This window comes from Anas acuta, chromosome 4 (assembly GCF_963932015.1).
Source record: "Anas acuta chromosome 4, bAnaAcu1.1, whole genome shotgun sequence".
In the NCBI taxonomy this organism is placed as follows: domain Eukaryota; kingdom Metazoa; phylum Chordata; class Aves; order Anseriformes; family Anatidae; genus Anas; species Anas acuta.
In genome coordinates, this window is record NC_088982.1 from 910,876 (window position 1) to 933,214 (window position 22,339).

Sequence of the window (22,339 nt, forward strand, 5' to 3'; positions counted from 1 at the left end):
GGTCAGACCCTGCTGTTTGTGTCACCACAGCACTCTTGCAGCTCTCTGCATCCTCCAAGAGCCCAGCTTCATGGATTTCAATCCTTCCACTGGTTTGGTGAAAGGGCCAATGCGCAGCACATGTTGGGGCATCAATACATTGCAGGGGGAGTTAGGGGAGCAAATAGGTTCGGTGTCCACATCAACTCGTGGAGGGGTGGCCCCGGCTCCCAGACGAAGGACAAGGTTCTGCTGCCAGCCAGCAGGGAGCAGGGCAGATGTCTGCAGGGTTTAAACCTCAGATCCCCAGGTCTAAGTCTGGCAGCTCTCGACTCTCGCAGACGATGTTATCAGATGGTCATGGTGCAAGCAGAGCCTACGGAGAGCGCCGCCGAGATGGGCTGGATGCGGCTCAGGTTTCTCCGGGCACCCCGTCAGAGAGGCGCTCAGCTCCCGCGTCTCGCAGGCGCTGTGGAGGTGGAAAATGCATGAAATTGATTTTGAAACGTTCGGCTGCAAGCGCCAATTACAGCGGTAGCTGCACAGGGCTGCCAAGTCTGAATTTGAGATGTCCTCCAGGGCAAAAAAAAAAAGCTTGACACCGAATGTCTCGGCAAATGTCATCGGCATAAATGAACACTCGGGGTTGAATTTCAAGAGCGCCTCAACGCACGAGTTAAAAAATCGTGGTGCTTGAGAGGACCTGGAAATAAACCATTGGGTTGGAGTTTCGAAGACCTGGCTGGGGGGTTCATGTGCCAGCTGAAAAGCGTTGCAAAAAAGAAATTCCATTTGATGAGCAGAACGAATACGGGAACATTGTCAGCAATTTCAGCCCCGTGTCGTGCCATGCCACCGGCAGGAGCCAGACCAAAGCACAAAGCTGTTGTCTTCGTTCTTGTTCTGCTACTAGTCTTGGGGGTTTGCTGTCAACAACAGAATGAAGAGCTAATGCCAGAGCAGAAAATGTGCTGTTTTGTGAGGGTGAAGAGCCATTGGAAGGGGAAACATCCCGCTACTGTGGAAGAAGCTGCAAGCATCAGGCTGGTTTGTTCAGGCTGGGACAATTGTGGTGAGGCTCTGCTTCAGGGAGCTCTTGCCTTCATCTGATTTCTTCCCCTGTGTGCTCTTTGCTGAAGGGGCCCATCCCAGGTTTGAGGTTAATTGCAACCTATTTGGGTGCAAAAGCAAAGTGGCTTTAAGTTGGAGGTCTTTGGGCTGGCACGGTCATATAAAACCTAATTTGGATTCCAAGTTGGTGAGCTGCTGCCTGCCTGCTGGGCTTCACGCCACCTTCAGCCGCAGAACTGGGAGACCAATACGAACTGGTGGAGGTCAAAGCTCACTGGGAGACGCCAGGGGTCGGGCACAGAAGTGGCAGGGGAGGAACAGGGCTCTCAGTGATGCTGAGTCAGCAGATGCCAGGAGGGAAAGTTAGGTGGTTGAGTGTGCTGTGCTGCCTGGGACACTGTGAAAAAAAATAAATAAATAAAAAAATCAACAATATTCCAGAAGGTCAAGTCCAGGGGAATCTCTTCTTCCAGTTTTAACTGCTTCTTAAAGCAGGAGGAGGTGCTACAGTCAGCAGGTGCTTCAGGCATGGAGATCCTTGCTTGCTTGAAGATGCTTTGTTAATAATGAACAGCTCCAGGGACAGATCACGGTATGGAAGTGGCAGCAGTGATAATACCAAATAGATGTGATTCGTGCCCTCAGACAGCTGCGAAGCTGGCAAGTGGAGGGAACAGCAGGTTGGTGTGCTGTTGGCCCTGTAACCTGGCAGGAAGATGCTTCCCTCCCCATCCTTTTTAAGAACTGATGCAGGACGTGTGAGTACCAGAGCAGGAGCTGCTGGAAATGATGGAAGCATGGCTGGAAATAGCTGGTCCTAGAGGATAATCCCAGGAATAACCCCGTGGCTTCTCCGTTGTTTAATTTCTATAAAAAAAATTGCCAGGAGTGTGAGGTTCCTGCAGCTGAATTGCTGCATTTTCCCGTTTCCCCTGGTTCTGTTCTGTTTGTCACTGACTCTCCAGGGTGTACCAAGAAGTTTCTGTGTCCTGGCTGGTTTTGGTTTGAAATTCAGCGTATCGAGCACTGATTTTTATGAATAATAGATAATATTTCGTTAGATTGAAATTTTCATTCCTCTTTGGTCTTAGGAAGTGAAAACAAGATTATTGCTTCTGAATTTGGACTTTTTCCTTTCTTGGTTCCCATCCTTTGTCGTGCCCTTCCCTGTTCTCTCAGGGACATGAGAAAGCAAAGCAAAACGCAGCGTGTTCGTTTTCTCTCAACGTATAGCCAAAATGCAACGTTTTGAATGTGCTCCAAGTACTTTTTTCTTTTTTTTTTTTTAAAGAAAATTTAATTACACAAGTCGGTCATAAATTAGGTATTTTAATGGGGTCGAAACCTGCAGACACAATGACACAACAGAATTCATAACACACCGAGGGCAGCAGTCGTGTCCTGGGATGCGCAGGCACCCTCTGTGACATGCCACGGGGAGTTACCCCTCTAAATTTTGCTTTCTGATGGATGTGTGGAAAGGGATGAGCAAATCATCTGATTGCTGTGGGGCCAGGGCCTGGAGCTCTCCTGCCCTGAAATGGGCCAGGCTTGCTTGGCCATTCATGCCTTCCCCCCTCCCCAAAAAAGCAGGGTAGCTCCTCACTTTGTATTCTGCAGCAACAAGCAGCCCAGAAGAAATGCAGCCCTGTCAACACTTTCCTCGTGATATGAGCTTTTTTTTTTTTTTTTTCCCCTGCCTCCCCTGCTGCATTATTCAAGACCGTAAAATATTCACCGGCCTCCCCCCACCCGATGCAAAACAAACCCCCCAAACAATAACTCAAGCCCCCTTCCCTTCCCACGTCTTGCAAAAAAGGCTAGGAAATAAATTTCTGGCCACGGCTTGTTTTTATAGGGAACCTTCAGAGCTAGATTTAATCACGGAGGCAGCTTTTCACACCGCCTCGAAATGGACCCATAAACTTTGCTCAGCATCAAATTCCTCCTTTCCCCCAGCCCGCCCGCCCAGCTCCGCTCCGCCGTGTCCCCGGCTTCACGGGGCTCGGAGGAGGGAAGCTTCGCCACCAGCCAAAACCACATTTACAGGCTTTTTCCACAGGAAAGGCCAACGCTGTAGAGAGCTGCTAGCGTTGTACCAGCTCCGCGTTGCCACCCGGGATGGGGCTGATCCTGCCCAAATCATCCTTGGTGGGGCAGGGGGTCCTTGGCAAGCCGGGGCATTGCTCTCGGGGCAGAAATGGGGTCGCACAGCACCCCAATCCTTTTCTGGGTTGCTGCTCTTTCCCCATCAGGGCTGGCACGGGGCTGGGTCCTCCCAGGGAGAACTTTTCCTGGGGAGCAAAGCTGCCACCGCTGCCACCTGGCTCTCGGAGGGGCTGCTCCAGTGCCGAATTTCGCTCATGTTCGGCTCCGGGTGGATGGGGTGGTGCAGAGGGAAGGTCCAGGGTGTGCTCCTAGAGGTGCCGGCGGCAGCGTTGTGATGCCCTCGGAGCACGGACACGGCTGGATGCTGCAGGAATCAGCCTCCAAATTAGGGACGGCAGCGCTAGAGGGGACGAGTCACCCGTAGGATGCTTCGTCCTTTCCCAGCCTGAGCATATATGGGGTGCCTGGATCGCCCCTGAAAGGCTCTGTCCCTGATCAGAGGGAGCCTGTGCCTCCAGGGGTTCACCACAGGAGATGTCCTTTGTCCTCCATCCTCTGTCCCCCATCCTCTGTCCCCCATCCTCTGTCCCCCATCCTCTGTCCCCCATCGTCCTGTCCCCCATCCTCCTGTTCTCCATCCTCTGTCCCCCATCCTCTGTCCCCCGTCCTCTGTCCCCCATCCTCTGTCCCCCATCCTCCTGTCCCCCATCCTCTGTCCCCCATCCTCTGTCCCCCATCGTCCTGTCCCCCATCCTCTGTCCCCCATCCTCCTGTCCCCCATCCTCTGTCCCCCATCCTCTGTCCCCCATCGTCCTGTCCCCCATCCTCTGTCCCCCATCGTCTTGTCCCCCATCCTCCTGTTCTCCATCCTCTGTCCCCCATCCTCTGTCCCCCATCCTCTGTCCCCCATCCTCTGTCCCCCATCCTCCTGTCCTCACCCCCAGGGGACCCCCCGGCCCCCAGCGATGCCATCTGGCTGCCTTCTGCTGGCACAGCCACCTGGTTCCTTGGGGCTTTCTTCTCGGGATGACTAACAGCCCTTCTGCAGAGCAGGACCCGACCACTATATGGGAAGAGGAAGAATCACCATAAGCTCTTTCCCTTTTTAGCAGTTTTAATTTAAAATGAGTTATTAGCTGGGACTACGCGGCCCTCCCCCTCGCTTGAGTAAACACACGTTTTAATACATCTCGGCGAGCGGTGGGGGAGAGATGGAAGTTTCCATTGACTTTATTTTTTTTTTTTTTCTAGATTATAAAATATTTAAAATGCATAAATAAAATGCTCCGTTGCAAAAAATGCTGGCGTGTTTTTCCTAAGCAAGGCTGGGAACGGAGCTCAATTGAAATATAACCGTTCAGGGTGATCTCTTAAAATCAAACCAGTTTCAATGGGATTTCAGTGCCTCCCTCCACCCACAGTCTCCCTAGTCGAATATTTATGTTCTTACGGAGTGTGACCCATTCTTTTTTTTTTGTCCCTTCGTATATATATATTTATTTATATATATTGCACGATATAATGAATCAGTCTTGTAGCCGCGGCAGTGAATTTATGGTGCTCCGTATGCGTCGTGAATAATGCTGGAGTTTCCTGGTTTTAATTAAATTTGTTCTCTTTATGATACTGCCCCGTTGCAGGGACACACCTCGGAGCGTGTGCTGCTCCTCGTTGCACGCGTTGGCTGGAACCAGAAATAACAGGACCTCAGCTTTGTGCGCGTCCCTGTCCCGCTCCCTCCGTCCTTACACGTGGTCCTAACCTTCAGGCATCTTCTGGCATCCCAAAAACGATATGGGATCCCCTTTGGGATATATTACTGGTCGCACAGAGCAATTTTCGTGGGATGGACAAGGATCCACCAGATGTTATGATGGTGTGACCGCAAGCCTGCAGGCACAGCAATGTGATTCCTGAGATTCCCCAACCTCCTTGTTAGAGAAACCTGGTTTAAATATTCCGCTCCATCGGCATTTTGGGGCGTGATGCTCTGACTACCCAAAAGGCAGATTGCACCGTGCAAGGGCTTGGTAAATTATGATAATTGCAAGGGATGATTCCAGTGCGATTTTCATTCCAGGTGCTTTGCAAACAGGCGTCTGGGACCACTGCAAAACCTTTCCAGGGGTTGGCACAGCAGCTCTAGAGGCAGAAAATAGACAAAAAATGCCCATGGGATAGAAAAGAGAAGTGCATATAGTCACAGACCTCACATTATTATAGACCTCAACCTCGGAGGTGAGCAGAAAAGATGAATAAGGTCATTTGAGAACTAAGGAACTCATCACTCAGTGAGCTGATGTGGAAGCCTCAATCTTGGTTATGTTATGGGATTTCCACGGCTGTGAGATGAGAGTAGCCTGGCTCTGCCCACGTCTGCTAATGAGCCTTTTATTTTTTCCCTGGTTTCTCTTCTGATCTGATTTTAGGAGCACTTCTGGAGCTTGGACAAGACAGAAAATAAGATTCCGCCGCAGCTTATCTTCCAGATCTGGGACAACGACAAGTTCTCTTTTGATGACTACTTGGGTAAGTCAGGAGAGGTTTTGGGCTCCGTCCCCACCGAGGCAGACACAAAGGAAACAATTACTGAATCTTTTTAGGACACAAGGAATGTGCACAAGACCAATTTAAGCCACTGAGCAGGATCTGATGACAGCCTAGGCTCAGGACTGGGGATAACTGGTTCCTCTCGGGCAGATTCCCAGTCTCTGCCAGCAGCAGCCTTTTCCTGGGCTGACCTGAGCTCTCGAGAGCATCACCAGCTCCAAAAGGGCCCCAGTTTCCATGAGAAGAGCTTTTATCCTTCTCAGTGGGGGCACTGAGAGGCTGCTGACCCCACTACAAGAGAGAGCCCACCAGAAACAGCAGCAGTGTTGTCCTAATTTCCAAACCTCTCCTTGTTCTCTTTTAAAATCTCTCTTTCCCCACTTTTCCATGATTTGGTCTGTGCTGAAGTGTGCTCATCAGGGCTAACCTTGTGCTTGAGCTGCGACCCCCGGGCAGGATCACCTTCCTGGCTAACCTGACTTGGGTTAGACATGAACACAGCTTGATCTGTGGGGCACTGCCAGCCTTGTTCATCATCCCCAGAAACCCAGGTTTAGGCCAACTGAAAATAAAGCAAATACATCCAGTAGGAAAGACAGCGGAGCCATGCAGTAGATTTTCTGTGCAGAAACTGGAGGCTCCAGCATTATTATTATTATTTTTTGGTTGAACGTTGTTCTACCTTTCTTTGTGCCACCCCAAAAATACCAAACATCAAAAGCTTCACTGGGGTAGTACGTGATGAAGATCCTTTCAAATCCTCTCTTTGATTAATTACGTGGGCTGAGTGCCAAGCTAACCTTTCACAAGGTGTGTTTTCACTTCTGGCTCTACTCATGAGTTTTTGTTCACTCACCCCTATGACTGCCAACGGTGAATTCTCTGCAAATTTCAGCAAACAAAAGTGGTCCTTGGCTTTTGAAAAACACATTTCGTTAAAGGACCTCAAAAGTGAGAAACTGCAGCACAGAAAGGGTAAAATGCAAACAGGCTCCTGCTTGTGCCACCCAATTAAAAGGCTGCTGGCTGTTAGCTGGGCACCAGGAACAGCCCCTATGCTTGGCCCTGGCCCTTCCCAGCCGAAAGGTAAATTTCTGTAACTGGGAATTAAATGCTGGCACTCTCAGCTAACGCTTGAAGAATTGAGCTCAGATTTCCTAAAGGCTAGAAAAAAAAGTGCTAATTGTGGGATTGTTCTTTGTACGAGGAGGAAGCTGTCGTTTTTGTGGGATATTATTCTTACATAATCTGCTGCAGTTACCAACCTTGGTGTGGTGATAACATAACCGTGATCCATGAGCCTCCTGACCAGTATTATTCTACTTGCCTGCCCTGTGGATGTGGACAATTTGAATTTCACCTAAATCTCCTAGTCCTCTCTGAAAATCCTAGCCTGCCTTGTTGGTGCAAGCCATCCCATGTTATAGCTGGGTACAGCCAGCAGATGTTTTACAGCCACTCCTGGAAGGACTTCATGGCTCAGGTCTTCCAAATGGTGATGCTCCCACAAAAGTGCTCGAGCTGTAGGCAGAGCCACGAGCTAAACCCAGTGCTGTGCTTAGAAAATTGAACCAGACTGAGCCTGCTCCCCCCCCGTGTCGTGTGGGTGTCTGCCCAAGCTGCCGGAGGGTGCTGCAGCGGGTATTTCTTCAGGGGAATAGTCCTTGGGTTAAGGACCTGTTGTGCTTTCCTCCCTGCAGGCTCCATTCAGATGGATCTCAACAGGATGCCCAAACCTGCCAAGACCGCAGAGAAGTGCTCCCTGGAGCTTGTAGATGAGAGCTTGTCCTCAGGTCGCTTCGTGTCCCTCTTTGAGCAGAAAACCGTCAAGGGCTGGTGGCCCTGCGTTGCTGAGCAGGATCAGAAGAAGATCCTGGCGGTAAGGCCTTTTGCACCCCCGGGTGTCCTCTTTGTGCTTTGTCTTTGGGGACTCGCTCAAAGTGTTGAGGAGGAGCACGGCCGGGCAGGCACATGGGGGAAGTCATGGCCAGGGCAGGGAACCCAGTCCTGGCCAGCAAATCTGGCAAACCAGACCAGATCCAAACTGGATTGTTTCCAGGATTTGCTCAGCAACATGCAAACACCTCAAAGTAAAATTGTTTGTTCTGTTAGAGTTTTAGCTGGTGTTTTTGGAACATGCCACCTCATTTGACCTCTCCACGACAATTCTTAATGCTTTTGTCTTGCGACAAGTACAAGGGAAGGGGTTCGGCTGTCAGAGATTCACCTAAATCCAAGTGTCCAGGCTCCAGCTGGAGTCAGTGGGGGCCGTTTGATGCAGGTGAGGGAGGCCAGGCAGCAAATTAAGTCGTTCACCAAAGCTCCCTGAGTCGGTTGCCTAAACTTGGCTGTCGATGGTACCTGAGATGCTGTGGGATATCTGCTGGGATCATCACATTGGGGAGGTGAGGGATCTGTATGAAATTGCTCTTGCTGAGCTCCTCAAGGTCTCAGGTAGTGGCTGTGCTACGGTCAAAGTGCTTTTTTTTCCCCCCCGTTAGTGTTTTGCACCATGCCTTCATTTCCCACCTTTCTGCTTATTTATATCCTTGGTTTTGTTTAACCCCCGCAGGGCAAATTGGAAATGACTTTGGAAATCGTGGCCGAACAAGAGCATGAAGAGCGGCCAGCTGGCGTGGGTCGGGATGAGCCGAACATGAACCCCAAGCTGGAGGACCCCAAGTAAGAGCATCTTCGGTGGAAAAATAACCCCGGGGGCACAGAGTTCTCAAGGAGGAAGCTGAAAAGCTGGGTTCCCAGCCTGAGGTCTGCCACCTGCATGGGGCTTGCTCCCATGTAGGCTCTGCTGATGCTCGGATGTATGAGCTGAGACAGTCCAGGGGGGCTGGGAGGCCGGTCTGGACCTCCAACAAGGCCATTTAATGTAGTCCACACATGGGGATGTGGGTTTCCAAGGGGAGCAGCCAACTCTTATGGAGAGGAGCACTCCTGGGGTTGGGATCCAGCAGGATGAAGGTACCACGAAGCTCAGCAGTGACCTCAATTTATTTGGCTGCAGGCGCCCAGAGACCTCCTTCCTGTGGTTCACCTCCCCGTACAAGACCCTGAAGTACATCCTGTGGCGGCGGTACAAGTGGGTGCTCGTCCTGGCCATCGTGCTCTTCATTTTGCTGCTCTTCCTGGGGATCTTCATCTACGCCTTCCCGGTATGAGGGGGCTGGGAGAGGAGAGGGGGGCTGAGCAAGGTCTCGGCTGCTCCCCCAGCTCTCCGAGGCTGCTCGGCCGCTGTGCTGACAGAGGTCCTGGTGTGGGTGGCTCCAAAATCCCAGGGAACAGCCCTGTGACATGCCAGAAAGGGGTCTGTGCTGCCCCTGGGTGCTCCCATCCTTGTGTTTCAGTCCCAGTACCGATGCTGGGGTTAACTGGGTGTTTCCAAAGAGGTTTGAGCTGCCGATGTCGGAAGCGTTGAGCGCTGGTGGGAAAATCCCCGACGAAAAAGGCAGCCTAATTAGAAATACAGCCATTTTACAGGGCTGAGCAGTGGCAAGAAATGGATGGGGCTGTAATTGCTTAAAGATGCAGGGGAGTTCAGAGGCATCCAGGCAGCCCCCTCGCTCATTATCAAGGCTTGCAGCACGTTATCCCAATGTAACATCTGAAACGAGAGGGAGGGTTTTCACCTCGTTAATCAAGCAAGTGGCTTTTTCTTGCCTCGCTGTCAGTTCCACTGGCAAAACAAAACAAATAAATAACGGAGCCCTGGCCTTCCCATTTGGCTTGGGATGGGTTTCTCTATCCTCCTCTGTTTCTACAGCACTGGCATAATTCATGCCGGCTCTTGGATGCTTTTTCCCCTCCTCCCAGACTGATAAGAAAAATGACCCGCCTCGCTCTTTCCAGCACTTAACAAATTCTGCTCCATGTATACGATTTTTTGTTTTTTTAAAGAAAATAACTCATCGGGGTAATTTATAACCCCGTGCGAGAGAACGTGGCTGCTTTCTGCAGATGGCTTTGTGCGCTCGCAACGCGCAGCCGACGAGCGAGGTGTGGAATTTCTCCTCGCCGTTGTAATCACTTTCAGATGAGCTGACCTTGTGCATGCTTGGCTGTTCCCATCTCAAAAACGGGATGGGATGAGATCACGGCTCTCCCCGTATCCCTGAGCCTTTGTGACCAAGAAGAACTCAGAAAACTTCAGTGCTCCCCTGAAGCTGCAAGTGGCTTTGCAGCCGTTCCAGTGGTATCATATAAAAACAATGTTGAGAGAAGCAAAAAAATTCACAAACTATAAATATTGATTTACGCTCATTATTACTTGGGTTTTTTCCCCGTTTCCTGGCTAAATGTTGTTGTATTTAATTTCATTTTGGTTGGGTCAATTTTTAGTCATATTTCGAATAAGTGAGGCCGTGTTTCATGGAATTTTTCAGTTTTTATGTGTTTGGCCAGCTTCCCCTAGATTTTTGAGGTCACTGGTCCTGTATCTACCCGGAGATTTAGTTGCTTTCCCATTTCATCCAGCAGTGCACTTGGCAGGAGCGCTGGTGGTGGTTTGCTGTGAAGGGTGCCCCTGGCGTGCTGACCTTTGGCAGAGCTCACCATTACATCCCTGATTTAAATGCACCAAAAAGCAACCAAAAAGCAACCAAATGCACCAAAAATCAACCCCTCCTCACTTCTTGTCTGATTTGCATGCTGGTGGCACCGTCAGGCCCTGTTTAAAATCAGAGCCGTGCTCTGCTGGGTGCTGTCTACGTGGTCCTGACCCCGTGCAGGGGTCCCATGCTGCAGGTGGGGGGCTTTGGGTGCACCCTGTCCCCCTCCAGCTGGGCAAGGGTGGTGGCAGGAAGACCTCAGGGGAATCCCATTAGGGTCCACGGACCCTCAGTGTAAGCAGGCTGGGGGCAAAGACCCCAAAGGGCTGCTACAGGGGGCACGCAGAGGTGCAGGTTTTCTTCTTCTGGTTCTCCTCTCCTTTTTGCTGTGACTTTGTGTGAACATCTCATCTGCAGCTTTCTGCTTCTTGGGAGCTTCTCCAGGACCTCCAGGGTCCTTCCAGTGGTTGCTTCTCAGGAGATGGTCCTCGGCTGGGCAGGGGTCTGGGAAATAGATGCCCACCACGTGTCCTGGGAAAGTAGAGGTCCCTCTGCCATCCCAGAGAGGTGGGAATCTCACCTGAAAATGAACCTGGGGCATTTTCATTGGCTTCTGGTATAAAAATAATTTTTTTTAAATTTTTATTTCTTCCTATCCCTCATTCAGTGATGAAAGCCTCAAACCACAGTCCCGGCTGTGTGGTCGAAGTAGCTGGGAAGTCAACGTGTTTGAGAGCCTCGTGCTCCCACCTGAAGCAGTGACGGGCTGTCCGCGGTCCCCGACAGCAGTTCCCAAATCTGTGGGTCCCAAAAGCTCAGGTTTTTCACTGAATGTGAAGAAAATGATATCTCAGTCTTGTTCAGAATAATCACTGAGCAGCGTTGTACACCCCCAGGAAGTATTTTGCTCATTGGGCAGAGAAACAAAATATTCTGCAAAATTTAGGGCTAATTTAGGGAGTTGGAAACCTTTGAAGATGGTTTGTGCTTTGAATCAGAGAATCAGAGAAGGTCCCGAGTTGAAGTGAGTGAAAAATACCCCGTGCAGAGGTGAGGAGGGTCTGGGGGAGCTGTGGGGTGATAAGGAGGTTCACCAGGACCCGTGGGGAGCTGGGAGTGCTGCGGGACGGGGAATTTAGGCACAGGTTCCTAAGAAATGGGTCGTTGTTCGTGCAGCTGTTTACAGAGCAGCTCCTTTGAGTGGGCGAGAGGCCACTTCCAACTGGACGGCCTTTTGGGTTTGGGTGGAAAACTGCGTGGTAATGCAAATTTCCATAAAAAAAGACTGTCTTGTTTTTACAAAAACGGGAAAAAATGTTGACAATCCGATATTCTGAGGATCTTTGCTTTTAAGTGGGGCTTTTCCACCCTGTCTTAGTGTCAGGTTTCTCGGCGGCTTGCCTCGGCTCTCTTTGCAGAGCGTTTGTCGTTGTGGTCTGGGCGAGTTGGGGCACTGGGAATGGCATTCCCTGGATGCTTCCTCCGTGATTTCCTTAGGCAGGCCTCCGATCCAACCTGACATCAAGAAACCCTTTCAGCAACAGACATATAATGCGACCCAGAAGCTGGATGTCGGAATTAGAGGACACTAAGTTTGGAAATAGGACGCTAATTTTTGAGACCGGGGTTAATTCACCGTTGGAACGGTTTGCCAAAGATTGTGGTAAATTCTTCATTGCTCCAGGCATCCACGTATGGAGGTTGAATGTCTTTCTACCAGATAATGCCCTAATTCCACCCCATGTCCCTATCCAGCAGGACATCCTTGGCATGATGGGGGCTTTTTGGAGAGGATTGCTGACCGTGGTGGGCTTTTCCTCCACTGGTACCACCACCAACATGAGCTCTGCCTCTCTGGGGGAACGCTTAGGGAAAGTCTTGGGATGGAGCTGGACACAAAATCAGAGCAAAAGGTTATAAAAGTCCAGCCTTGGCTTCTGCAGCCCCAACGCACGGGGAATATTGCGGTGAAGTTATCTCCCTGGAGCAGGGATTATTGTAAAGATTTTAGTGGCTACCACCGTAGAAAAATGTAGCGCGGCTTCCAGCTGGAGGCAGCTCTGTTTTGCAGCACCATGAAAATGTTTACTACCTTTTAAAGCTCTGTTTGTGTTCTGCAAGCCCAGCGTTGCTTCCATTGCCATTAATTCTAATTACAGCTTGCTTTCTGCGCTGATTGATAATCCTGCTTGGCTTTCAACACTTCGTTAATACAAATTCAGAGCTGGACAGCAAACTTGCTACCCTCCAGAATGCAACCAGTCAAATCATAAAAAATAGAAGCGTTTTGGAGGAGAGACTCCGAAAGACAAATGGATGGATAATTAATTCGAAGGTTATATTCCACTGGAGGCTTTTCTAATGACTTCTGGTAAACTGCCCTAAGTTTCCTCGCCTGATTTATGGCATTATTAGAAATCCTCAATTGGCAAACTGCCCCCTAATTTGCTACACGGTGTAATTTATCAAGATGCTTTTGCTCAGGCTTTACTTGTGTTGTTTTTATTCTCTCCCCTCCTCCAAAGAGCTTGCTGGTAAACCAGCGTTATGCTTTGTTTCCAGATACTTTTTTTTTTTTTTTTTATTTTTTTGTTAAAGCACCGGAGTGATAGAACATCCTGTACCAATTAACTTCAATATGCTTGGGAGGCTCCTTCCAAGCTGGCTAGTATGTGGTCGCGGGTGTTTGAACCAGAGCTACTTTAAATAGAGCTCTTTCCAAACAGCCCAAGCATGTGTCTTTGTCTGTACTTTTCTTTTTTTTTTGATAAGCGGCATTTACACAGCTTAGCCTTTTTTTTTTTTTTTTTACAGCGTTGTCATCTTTCAAGGAAGGAATTACACGTGTAATAGGCTAAAATGCCAGAACACCCTCATTTTCCATGGCAGCCCCATGCTTCAGTGCACTGTAACAGGGGCAGCAGAGATCCCAGGAATGGTCACGGGAAGGTCTTGCCTGGGGTGTGCGCGCTCAGGAGCCAAAGTGCACCAAAGGCTGGTGCTGAAACAGAGGGCTGAGATGTTGAGGGACACAGACAGGGCAAAGAAAAAAAAATCCAGCAGTGGGTTTGCCTTCAATGATTGCCTTTGGCAGACTCCTTGGAGGCGGTCCATGGACCCGCAGGCTAGGCTTGTGCTGAGAAACAGACCCAGGATGGTGCAGGGCTGGGGGACCGCTCTGCAGATGTCCTGGCACAGATGCCTGGGGACCAGGGCCAGGGCCCATTTCCAAGGGTCCACCCCAAAAGGGCAGAGCAGACAAGGTCACCTCTTTTGGGGGACAGCGAGCCCTCAGGATTTGAGGTCAGGGCTTGAGTAGTGAGTACAGCATCAGGGATCAGAGAAAGGGGGGAGGTTGCAGCCGGGCACCAGGAGGATGCTGGCGGGGAGGTGGCACGTTGATGCAAGGAATGGAGATGGGGAAGTCAATCTTCCAGTTCTAAACTGCAAGAGGGAAGATTTAGATTGGGTATAAGGAAAAAATTATTTATGTTGAGCGTGGTGAGGCACTGCACAGGCTGACCAGAGGAGCCCCATCCCTGGCAGTGCCCAAGGCTGGGCTGGATGGGGCTGGGGGCAGCCTGGGCTGGTGGAAGATGCCACGGTTTGGACCTGATTTTGTTTAAAAGTCCCTTCTAACCCAAACCATTCTGTGATTCCGTGATTGAGTGATCTTAAAAGCTGGTGGAAGGGGCAATCAAAGTCCAGGAGTGACTCCTGGTGCTCGTCCCTCTCCCCTGTCCTGAGCACAGCCCCCCTGCAGTTCTGTACCACGATCCAAAACATGCTGTGACGTCCACTTGCTGCCCTGCTCTACCTGCTTCAAATCAGCTTTTCTCTGCCTTGTTTTTCCATTCCCCTAGAACTACGCTGCTATGAAACTGGTGAAGCCTTTCCAGTGAAGCTGTGCTGGCAAACGCATGAAAGGTCCGGTGCCTGCCTGGGGATTTTGGAAGGAAGCTGCGGCTCTGCGCTGGATCTCATCAGCAGATGGAGCTGGAGATGGGGCAGCCTCTCTCCAGCCCAGGCTGCTGCCAAAATGAAGACACAACTTCATGACTTTCCCCGGTGCAGAATTCCACCTGCAGCACTCACCTCGGAAGCAGTGCGTAAAAAAGACCTACTCTAAGATATTTCTTATTTTCCTTCTTTTTTCTTTTTTTTTTTAAGTTAAGCTGTCCTGATCTTGAAAGCTTGAACACCAATGCAAAGCTGAAGAGGGTGGGTGAGAAAAGGACCTTTTCGTGCATCGCCCGTGAGCACACAAAGATGCAGCAGACCTTAGAGGGGGAGCTTTGGGCTGCTGGCGCGAGCAGCGTGTGCCTGCTAAAATCTCTCAGGTTCTGAGCACACTTTTCTTTGCACTCCGAACAAGCCTTAGTTTTCCTTTGCCGTGTAACGTGTATTATCTGGTTTATAATATATAAAGTTTACCAAAGATGGAATGTGCTGCACAGCCTGAAACCCTGGGCTCTTACGTTGCCTTCCCAAAGAGCAAAAGCCATGAGACAGAGGACCCAGGGGAAAGGCTCTGAGATCCCAAACCGGGCTTGGTGGCAATTGCTAAATCAGAGCAACTCTTGAATTTTGCTCTCGTGAAGGACCGCACAGTCTGGCCCACGTGTTTTGGAGCTTCTTTTTCCCCCTCGGTGGCTCTTTCCCCTCCAAGTGCCTCCCTTCCGAGCCAGTGCTGCGGTGGCAGAGAGCGCGGGGCCAGGCTGAGCCCTGCCCCGAGAGCAGCCCCAGAGCAAAGCAGGGCACGGGAGCTTTGCTTTCCTGCTTTTCCCTGCCAAATGCAAGCCCTGCAGCCACAGCTCAGTGACATATCGGTCTTTTTTCCTCCTGTGCTCCCAAAAATGCTTAAGCAAAGCAGTAGAAAAAGCAGACTGCAGGGCAAGCTGTGAAACTCTTCCTGCTTTGTGAACAAAATATTATACTGCATATCCTGCAGGTCTTGCCCTGCCACAGAGCAGCTATGGCAGGGCTGGGATGGCAGCACTGGGACATTTCTGCTGTTCCCTATTCCCTCCTGCCCATCTGTCTCTGCTGCTGCAATCCCACGGAGCGATGTGGACTGAGAGGGACTCCTAGTTATTAACAGCTCTGGCTCATGTCATGCGAGGATGCTCATCAAAACAGCATTACTGTCGAATTTTCATCCTGCATCCTCTCACCCTGCAAGGAGCCATCTCCCAGCACGGGGCCACCAAGTGTGAAAGCAAAACGTCCCCATGTGAGACAGCCGTGCTGCTGCTCTGCCCCTGCTCCGTCCCCCCGCAGCACCTGGGTCTGCCTTCAGCAGGACGAGGCACGGCTGCCTCGGGTCCTTTTGACCCCAAAAGCTCAGCATGACACGTGAGAACAAGTAGCAGTGAAAAGTGATCCTGGGGGATCAGAGTTCCTCAGGACAAACTGTGCTGCTGGAAGCTCCTGCCCCGCTCCAGCAAGGCACTTAAGCCTGTTCTTAGCAAGGAGGCAGGGAACAAGCACAATGCCTAATTGCTTTGCTGGATGGGGATGCGATGCGTTGAGCATTAAATCCCTTGTTATTCAGTACTGTAACAGCACCCAGATTGTCCGGGGCAGCTCTCTGCCACGTGTGAACACAGCGTCTTAGACATGGAGAGCATGCAGCTATAAAACCTGTCCTTACTGCGGAGGTTTGGCTCATCCAGCATCCCCCTTCCAAAAGCAGCTGGTGCTCAGCTGGTAGAGTCGGCTCTGGGCTTTCCCACCCCAGGGTGGGTGTTTCATTTTACTGGCATGGTTAAATGCTTCATGTTGGCATTTGTTCATTTTTTTTTCCCAACCCTTATTCGCACCCACACCCCATTTATTAGCCACTGCCAGGCTACCAGGTCTCGGTCATTTTTTCTGTGATGCTTCCCTGCTGAGGATCTGGTGAGCTGAGGGCAAATGGTGCTTGGGTTTGTGCCTTTCTGAACGAGTTATAATTCCGTGAAAATGCTGAAAATGCTGGCGCTGGTGCGGTTGGTCCTTGCACCTCTTCCCCCATAACCCAGCTCTGCCCAGGGGTCTGGGTATCTTGCTGCCTACCTGCGTGCCTCGCTCCCCCATCTGCAGTGGGAAATCAGGCCTGGTATTTCATTTCTTTGCTTCAATTTGCAGAGTCTATAAAGTTTCCCACCGTGGCATTATTGCTCCATGACCCTCACCTGTTTCAGAATCACAGTCTTGGTGCCAGGACCCCCAAAGAGACGAGCGACCCAAGCTTGAGTTCAAAGCAGTGCTCGTACCTGGATGTTTGCCATCCAGCCTGCCACAGACAAGCAACCCTACCCAAACTCACCCACGTGCCACCTCCCAGAGCCTCTCCCAGTATGAAACCTGATTTTATTTCCCAGACCCTACCAGCAGCTCTTCCCTGGCAAACCAGAACTGGTTGTCAGTGGTGTGAGACCAGGATCCAGTGGAAAAGGAAAGGGTTACAGCCCCACATGCCATCCTCCGTGTTCCCAAACCAGGCTGTAGAGCTGATTTTCATGCCAAGAAGACTCCATGGGCCTGTGGTGGGCAAAAGCAGGTCTGAGCATCTGACAACATCAGCTCAATCTCATTTTTTTTTGCTGCTTGAACAGCCACAGCCATCTGTTCGCCTGGCAGCGAGCCCTCTGTAGCTGGGTTAAGTCTCTCCACCGGAGCCAGCCGGGGGTAGGAGCTGTGTGAAGTCCGTCCTGTGCCTCCCTGTTATTTGGGATTTGGACAATTTGGGGTTTGGATGATAGCCGGATGATGTCTGTATCACCTGTCTATGCCTTATATACAATAACGCGAATTTCACTGTGGTTACAAATGAAATGCTCTGAAACCTTCTACCTCCTTGTGTGTTTTTTTTTTTTTTGAGTTGATGGAATTAGGGCGCCTTCCCTCCCTGTTGTGGGGATGCAAAAACGCAGCTGGGAGGACCAGGACGGGGCGTGATGGTCACTGAGCTCCTCTTTTCTCACCTCTTTCCTTATGTTGCACAGGAACAGAAGCTCCCTTTTTTTTTATAAACCCAGGCACCCAAAATAAGCCTGCTAAAAACCAGCAGTGACTGGGGAGAAGGTGGAGGGCTGGGGAAGGGGAGAGGGCAAGAGACTCACAGATTTCACACTCCTGCAGCAACGGGGAGGGCAGGTTTAGGAGGGGAGAAGGTGGAGGGGTCAGAGACGCCCAAGGATTAATTCTGGGATGTTTTTTGGAGCTGGCTGTGTCAAGGAGATGCTTCAGATGTGCTGGGGAGATTGCTGATGAGATTGGGGCCATTTGGGAATCCCCAAATGCCTTTCCTTTCCCTGGCAGGGTGCGGGTGGGTGCTCCCTGCTTTGGCACAAGACACCCCCTCCACTGCACCACATTTTGGGATGGCGCTTGGGATGGAGGGAGGCAGGGGATGGGGGGACCCAAATATTCTGGGCTTTGTCTGAGGATGATGCAGGGCTTTGAGTGGGCACTCTGAGCCAGCAGCATCCCAGCCACATCTCCCCAGCCCCACCACAGCCTCTCACAGCCCTCAAGTCCTGGAGGAGAAAGTCCAGGAGGTCCTGGGGGGGAAAGGGGACGTGTCCCCATGCTGAAGGCACGAGAGGGGGGGTCCTCACTAGGGCAGGAGACGGGGGGATGGATCTCACGTCCCTGCCTGTGCCTGACCGTCTGTGGGTGAGTGCAAAAGTGAACTGCAAAATGTTCCACGGCTTAAACGCGTTTGTGCCGCTTGATTTTCTGTTATTTCCTCGGCCTTCAGCTTGATGCTGCGTGTAATTGAAGGCTGGAGATGGGAAATGCGAGAGCTCCTCTGGGGCGGCCGTGACAGCTCCTGGCCACGAGACGAGGAGCCGGGGAGCTGCCACCCCGCACGAGGCTGAGCCCCATTGATCCAGAAAAAGCGTAGCAAAATTGCTGAATTGTTTTTTTCTCCTCAATAATGACAGTTCCGTATTAATCTCCCGGTCTGATTTGCTCAGAAGAGAGAGGTTTTCACCCAAAACAGGGGCTTGTGATGAAGCTGCTTGAGTGGGCAGTGGTGCAGGCACAAAGGGCATCTGTAGAGAAGATTGTTGTGGCCTCCTGGCCCCTGAAGCAATAAGATTCAGGGTGGAAATAGCCTTGAGTGACAAAACTCTTTTGGTTTTAGCTGAAGGTATAGCCCCTAAAACCACTCCCAGATTCCAAAGGGTGTTTGCTGGTCCTGGAATATCCTCCCTGGTACATGAAAGCACAGAGAGGGTTATGATGAGTCCAAAAGCTGCTCTGTTGCCTCCGGAGCTCCCGGAGAGACATCCTGAGCTCCTCGGTGATCCTGTAGCACCGTGCCACTGCAGCTGGGCCACCGCCAGCCCCGTCCCTGTTGCTGTGATCTGGCTTTATCCCAAACGAGCCAAACTTTGTGCGCTTCGGAGGCGACCCGTGGAGATGTGTGCACCGACTGCCGGGCTCCGCTGCGCACCGAGCGGGGATGGAGACGCTTGAGCAATGGGGCGTGAAACTGCCGTGTCCTCGTCTCCGCCGCGCATTAGCTTCCAGGAGGAAAATGAGCTTTATTCACCCCGTCTGCTTTTCCCATTCACCCAGCCTCCTCGAGTGAGCAATGCTTTCAGCACGCGGTGCAGCAGGCCAGGCACAGCCCCAAACTCCCTGTGCCTTTGGGTGCAGCTCGGGCTCTCCGTTTGCCTTTGGTTTTGCTCCAGGGGGAGACCCCGGCTGCTCTGCTCCATGGCACTTGGTGGCTCCGTCCCTGCCTTGGAGCAGCGTTAGGGCTCTGTCAAGTGGGGGGCATGGGTCATGCTGATAGGGGTGGGGGTCCTGGCCCCAAATCCTGCAGCTCCTGGGACCTCGGCATCCTGTGCGTGCCTGACGCTGCCCTCCAGCTCTGCTGGTGGAGCCGGTGCTTTGCTCAGCGGTGTGAAGCTGTGAGGTTGGCGTGGGGGTGTTACACTGTGAATGGCTTAACTCCATCACGGGCTAAATTTTGGGGGTGAGAACCCACATCCAGCAGTGCCTTTGGGTCCTGCCCACATCCCGGTGGGGTGAGGAGGCAGAAGTGTACCCCAGCCTGCTTTTCTGCTGGAAAGCTCCGGATAAGAACTACCTGATGTGATAATTACTTGGTACTTACATTTTTTACAATTATTAATGCAGTGATAACAAAACAGTCATGCTGAATTTGCTGGAGTTACCAGGGGCTCGGTCTGGAATCAGGGATCTGAGGTGCTGGGAGCTTCCCATGCTGCATAAAAATGACCACGGTCTCCATAAATGTGAAATAATCAGTTTCCCTCAGGCAGTGAGCTGAGTGGGGACTGGAACAAGACAGGGGCACAGCCGTGGCCCTTCCCCACATGGGTATCAGGTTTTCCAGCTCTTTGCAGCCTGGTTTAATGGGAGTGTGCAGCGCTCGTCCCTCTTTCCGTGGGCACCTGCTCAGCCTGACATCTCCCACAGCCCTACACGTGTGATATCCATATGGCTTTTATTTCAGGCAATATACACATCATCTAGACTATGGGGTGATAAAGTGGTCCCCATAGCTGGTGGCTCTGGCTGCTGCTGCTTTGCTGCACCATTGGAGCCAGGATTGAAGGTCTGACACTGCCCCAACCCCGTCTCTTGCCTGGGGCGCAGGGCGCAGACAGGCTGTCTGCTCCCACGGCCCCCGGGGGAGGAAGGGGCATGGGGACCGTTCCCCCTCCTGGCAGCACTGGCAGCACTCGGCTGGTCCAGGATCAAGACATCAAAGCGTCTTGTCTTGCTTCACAGTCCTGGAGGAGTCGTGGTGTGTTCAGCCCTTAGGAGCTGATGGGACCCAGCTGAGATGTTTATCTGTGGTTGAGTGAATCCCATCAGCAAGTCTGGAGAGCATGGGCTGAAAATTTCTTATCCCCTCGAACCATGACTCTGGGATGCTGTGAGACACAACAACTGGGGAAGGAAGAAAACATGACTGTGGTCCTGGCTGGCATCCTTGTACCCTCCTGTGAACTTGGTGCCACGGAGCGAGGCAAAATCTCCGAGCAGACCCTGAGGGGGGCTGAGCTTTTCTGTGCAGAACAGGGACTGTCCCTCACCAAGCTGCAAATATAAAGCTAAAGGACTGCAAAACAAGCTACACAAAACACTCGGTGCTGATGGGCATTACTACCCCTCCTTTGGCATTTCTCCACCCTCCTGCTGGATCGGAGGCAGAAGAGATCAAATGGCTGGAAGGTGCTGCCCATGTGCTGTGTTGTGAAATAATTGTGCCAGGAAAACATGAAAGTTGACGATCGTAGGTCCCACACTTTGAAGAGAATCAATGCCACACCAAGGAGAAGTGCCTTGTGCTGTCTTTCCAGCATGTCCATGGGTTTTCAGGCACAGAAATGTCTCAGCTGCAGCCACCCAGCCTGCAGGCAGGACACCGACGTGCTCCATGCCTTAGCTGTCCACAGCCGGAGAGCTCTGGTTTTCAACATTTTAGCAAGGGCCTGAAGACAGATTGTAGACAGGGTGAGTCAGTCTGCTCTGAGGGATGAGCGGGGACGTGGAAACAGAGGGACTTTCAAATCAGAGGTCAGGTAGGTTCACAACAGAAGTGCTCCTCTAAGTTGCGTGTGGCCACGCTATACCTTCCCTCTGCTTTCCCCCTCTCTTTGGTCTTTTCCCACTCTCTGCTCCATCCTCTCCTCCTTTTTCACTTGTGGTTTGCCGCCAGCTTGCATCCAGACCTCATCAAAGGGCGCCATCCCGGGAGGGGTGGAGAGTTACAGCCCCCAAAATGAGGAAAGCCCAGCCTTTGCAAAGCTGGCTTTCCTCTCCCGCTTCATCCTTTGTTTCAGAACATGTGTGAAAGAAATTAATCTGTTCGCCTGCCTCCTGACGATGGGACTTTTTTTTTTTTTTTTTTTTTTTTAATTTTATTTTCCTTTTTTTTCCCTGGAAAATAGCATAATTCCATGCTTATGAAAATAGGAGGCCAGGGCACTTAAACTGGATCAAGTGCTCGGGGCTGGCCCTGCAGCCAGTGGAGGAGGCAGCATCCTCTTCCTCCTCCCCTTGTTTGGCCTTTGGAGCAGGCTCAGGGTTGTACTTCTGTCTGAGGCGAATCCAGACAAATAGGATTTGGTGGATATGGAAAAGGGGAAAAAACCTGAACAATCAAGAGATTTATGGTTGTTGTTTGCCAACAAAAACACAGCGGGAAGAGTCATCTGCTTGCAATGTTGATGGCTGTAGGCTGGAAAACAAAGCCTGAATTGATTGTCCTCCTCTACAGTCCACAGATGATAACTGGCACCTGCCAGGATGAGTCACTGCAGATGAAGAAGGGGTCTCAGAGTGGTGGGACGGATCTGTCCAGGGACTCTAGAGGGAGGGGAAGGTCATCGGTGTGGCTTTGCCATCCATCTCTTCCACGCTGGAAGGTTGGTAAGATGCCTCCCAGCCCAGATCTGGTGCAGTTTTCCTCACCACAGCATGCTGCAATCCATCCCTTCTTCATCACCCAGGGGCCCAAGAGCAATCTGGAGTCAGACTCCTCATAATTTATTTTAGAAGTTATGCAATCTGAAAAAAAAATAATAGAAAAAATAATATAAAGGCTGCATTTTTTTTTTTTGTTTCTTTCATAGCTGTCTGAGTCATTGTGGATTTGAAATTCCAAGATTTTCTTTGCAAGTACAAATACTAAAAATACACATTTTTACACACAAGAACTGCCATTTTGACATCTCCTTCAACTCCAGCACCATTTCTTTTAAGAAACACCTGAAACCCAAGTCTTGTAGGCAATGGATACAGCTGATATCAACTTTCTCATGTCTTAAACACAGGAAACCACACGGTAATGTCGGAGACCTTTACTAATCCCCAAGTGGTTCATAAAGAATGAGACCCCGAAAGAGTAATCCCCTTCTTTTCCTCTCTTGGCCATCCCACCCAGGTGATGGGGGATTGACTCAAAGCAGGGATTTGCCCCAGGTTCAGCCCATTCTGGGCAGCTTCAGCCGTCCTACAGAGCTTCTGGAGAGTCAGGCAGGGACCTGGAGCAAATGCAGGGAACAGAAACATCTGGGAGAATGGAGATTCCCTAA

The 22,339-nt window shown here is 51.1% G+C and overlaps 1 protein-coding gene across 10 annotated transcripts in view; it reads left to right on the forward strand.

The window, feature by feature from the left end:
• The window catches only part of DYSF (dysferlin), an 81,881-nt gene extending 64,777 nt beyond the window's left edge, over positions 1-17,104 (forward strand). For all 10 annotated transcript variants that reach the window (XM_068679484.1, XM_068679486.1, XM_068679485.1 and 7 more), the window contains 5 exons: positions 5,589-5,688; positions 7,410-7,588; positions 8,282-8,391; positions 8,729-8,876; positions 14,132-17,104. In XM_068679484.1, the coding sequence (XP_068535585.1) occupies positions 5,589-5,688; positions 7,410-7,588; positions 8,282-8,391; positions 8,729-8,876; positions 14,132-14,170 (576 nt within the window). In that variant the 3' untranslated portion in view covers positions 14,171-17,104. The remainder of the gene's footprint in view (positions 1-5,588; positions 5,689-7,409; positions 7,589-8,281; positions 8,392-8,728; positions 8,877-14,131) is intronic.
• The last annotated feature ends 5,235 nt before the right edge of the window (positions 17,105-22,339 follow it).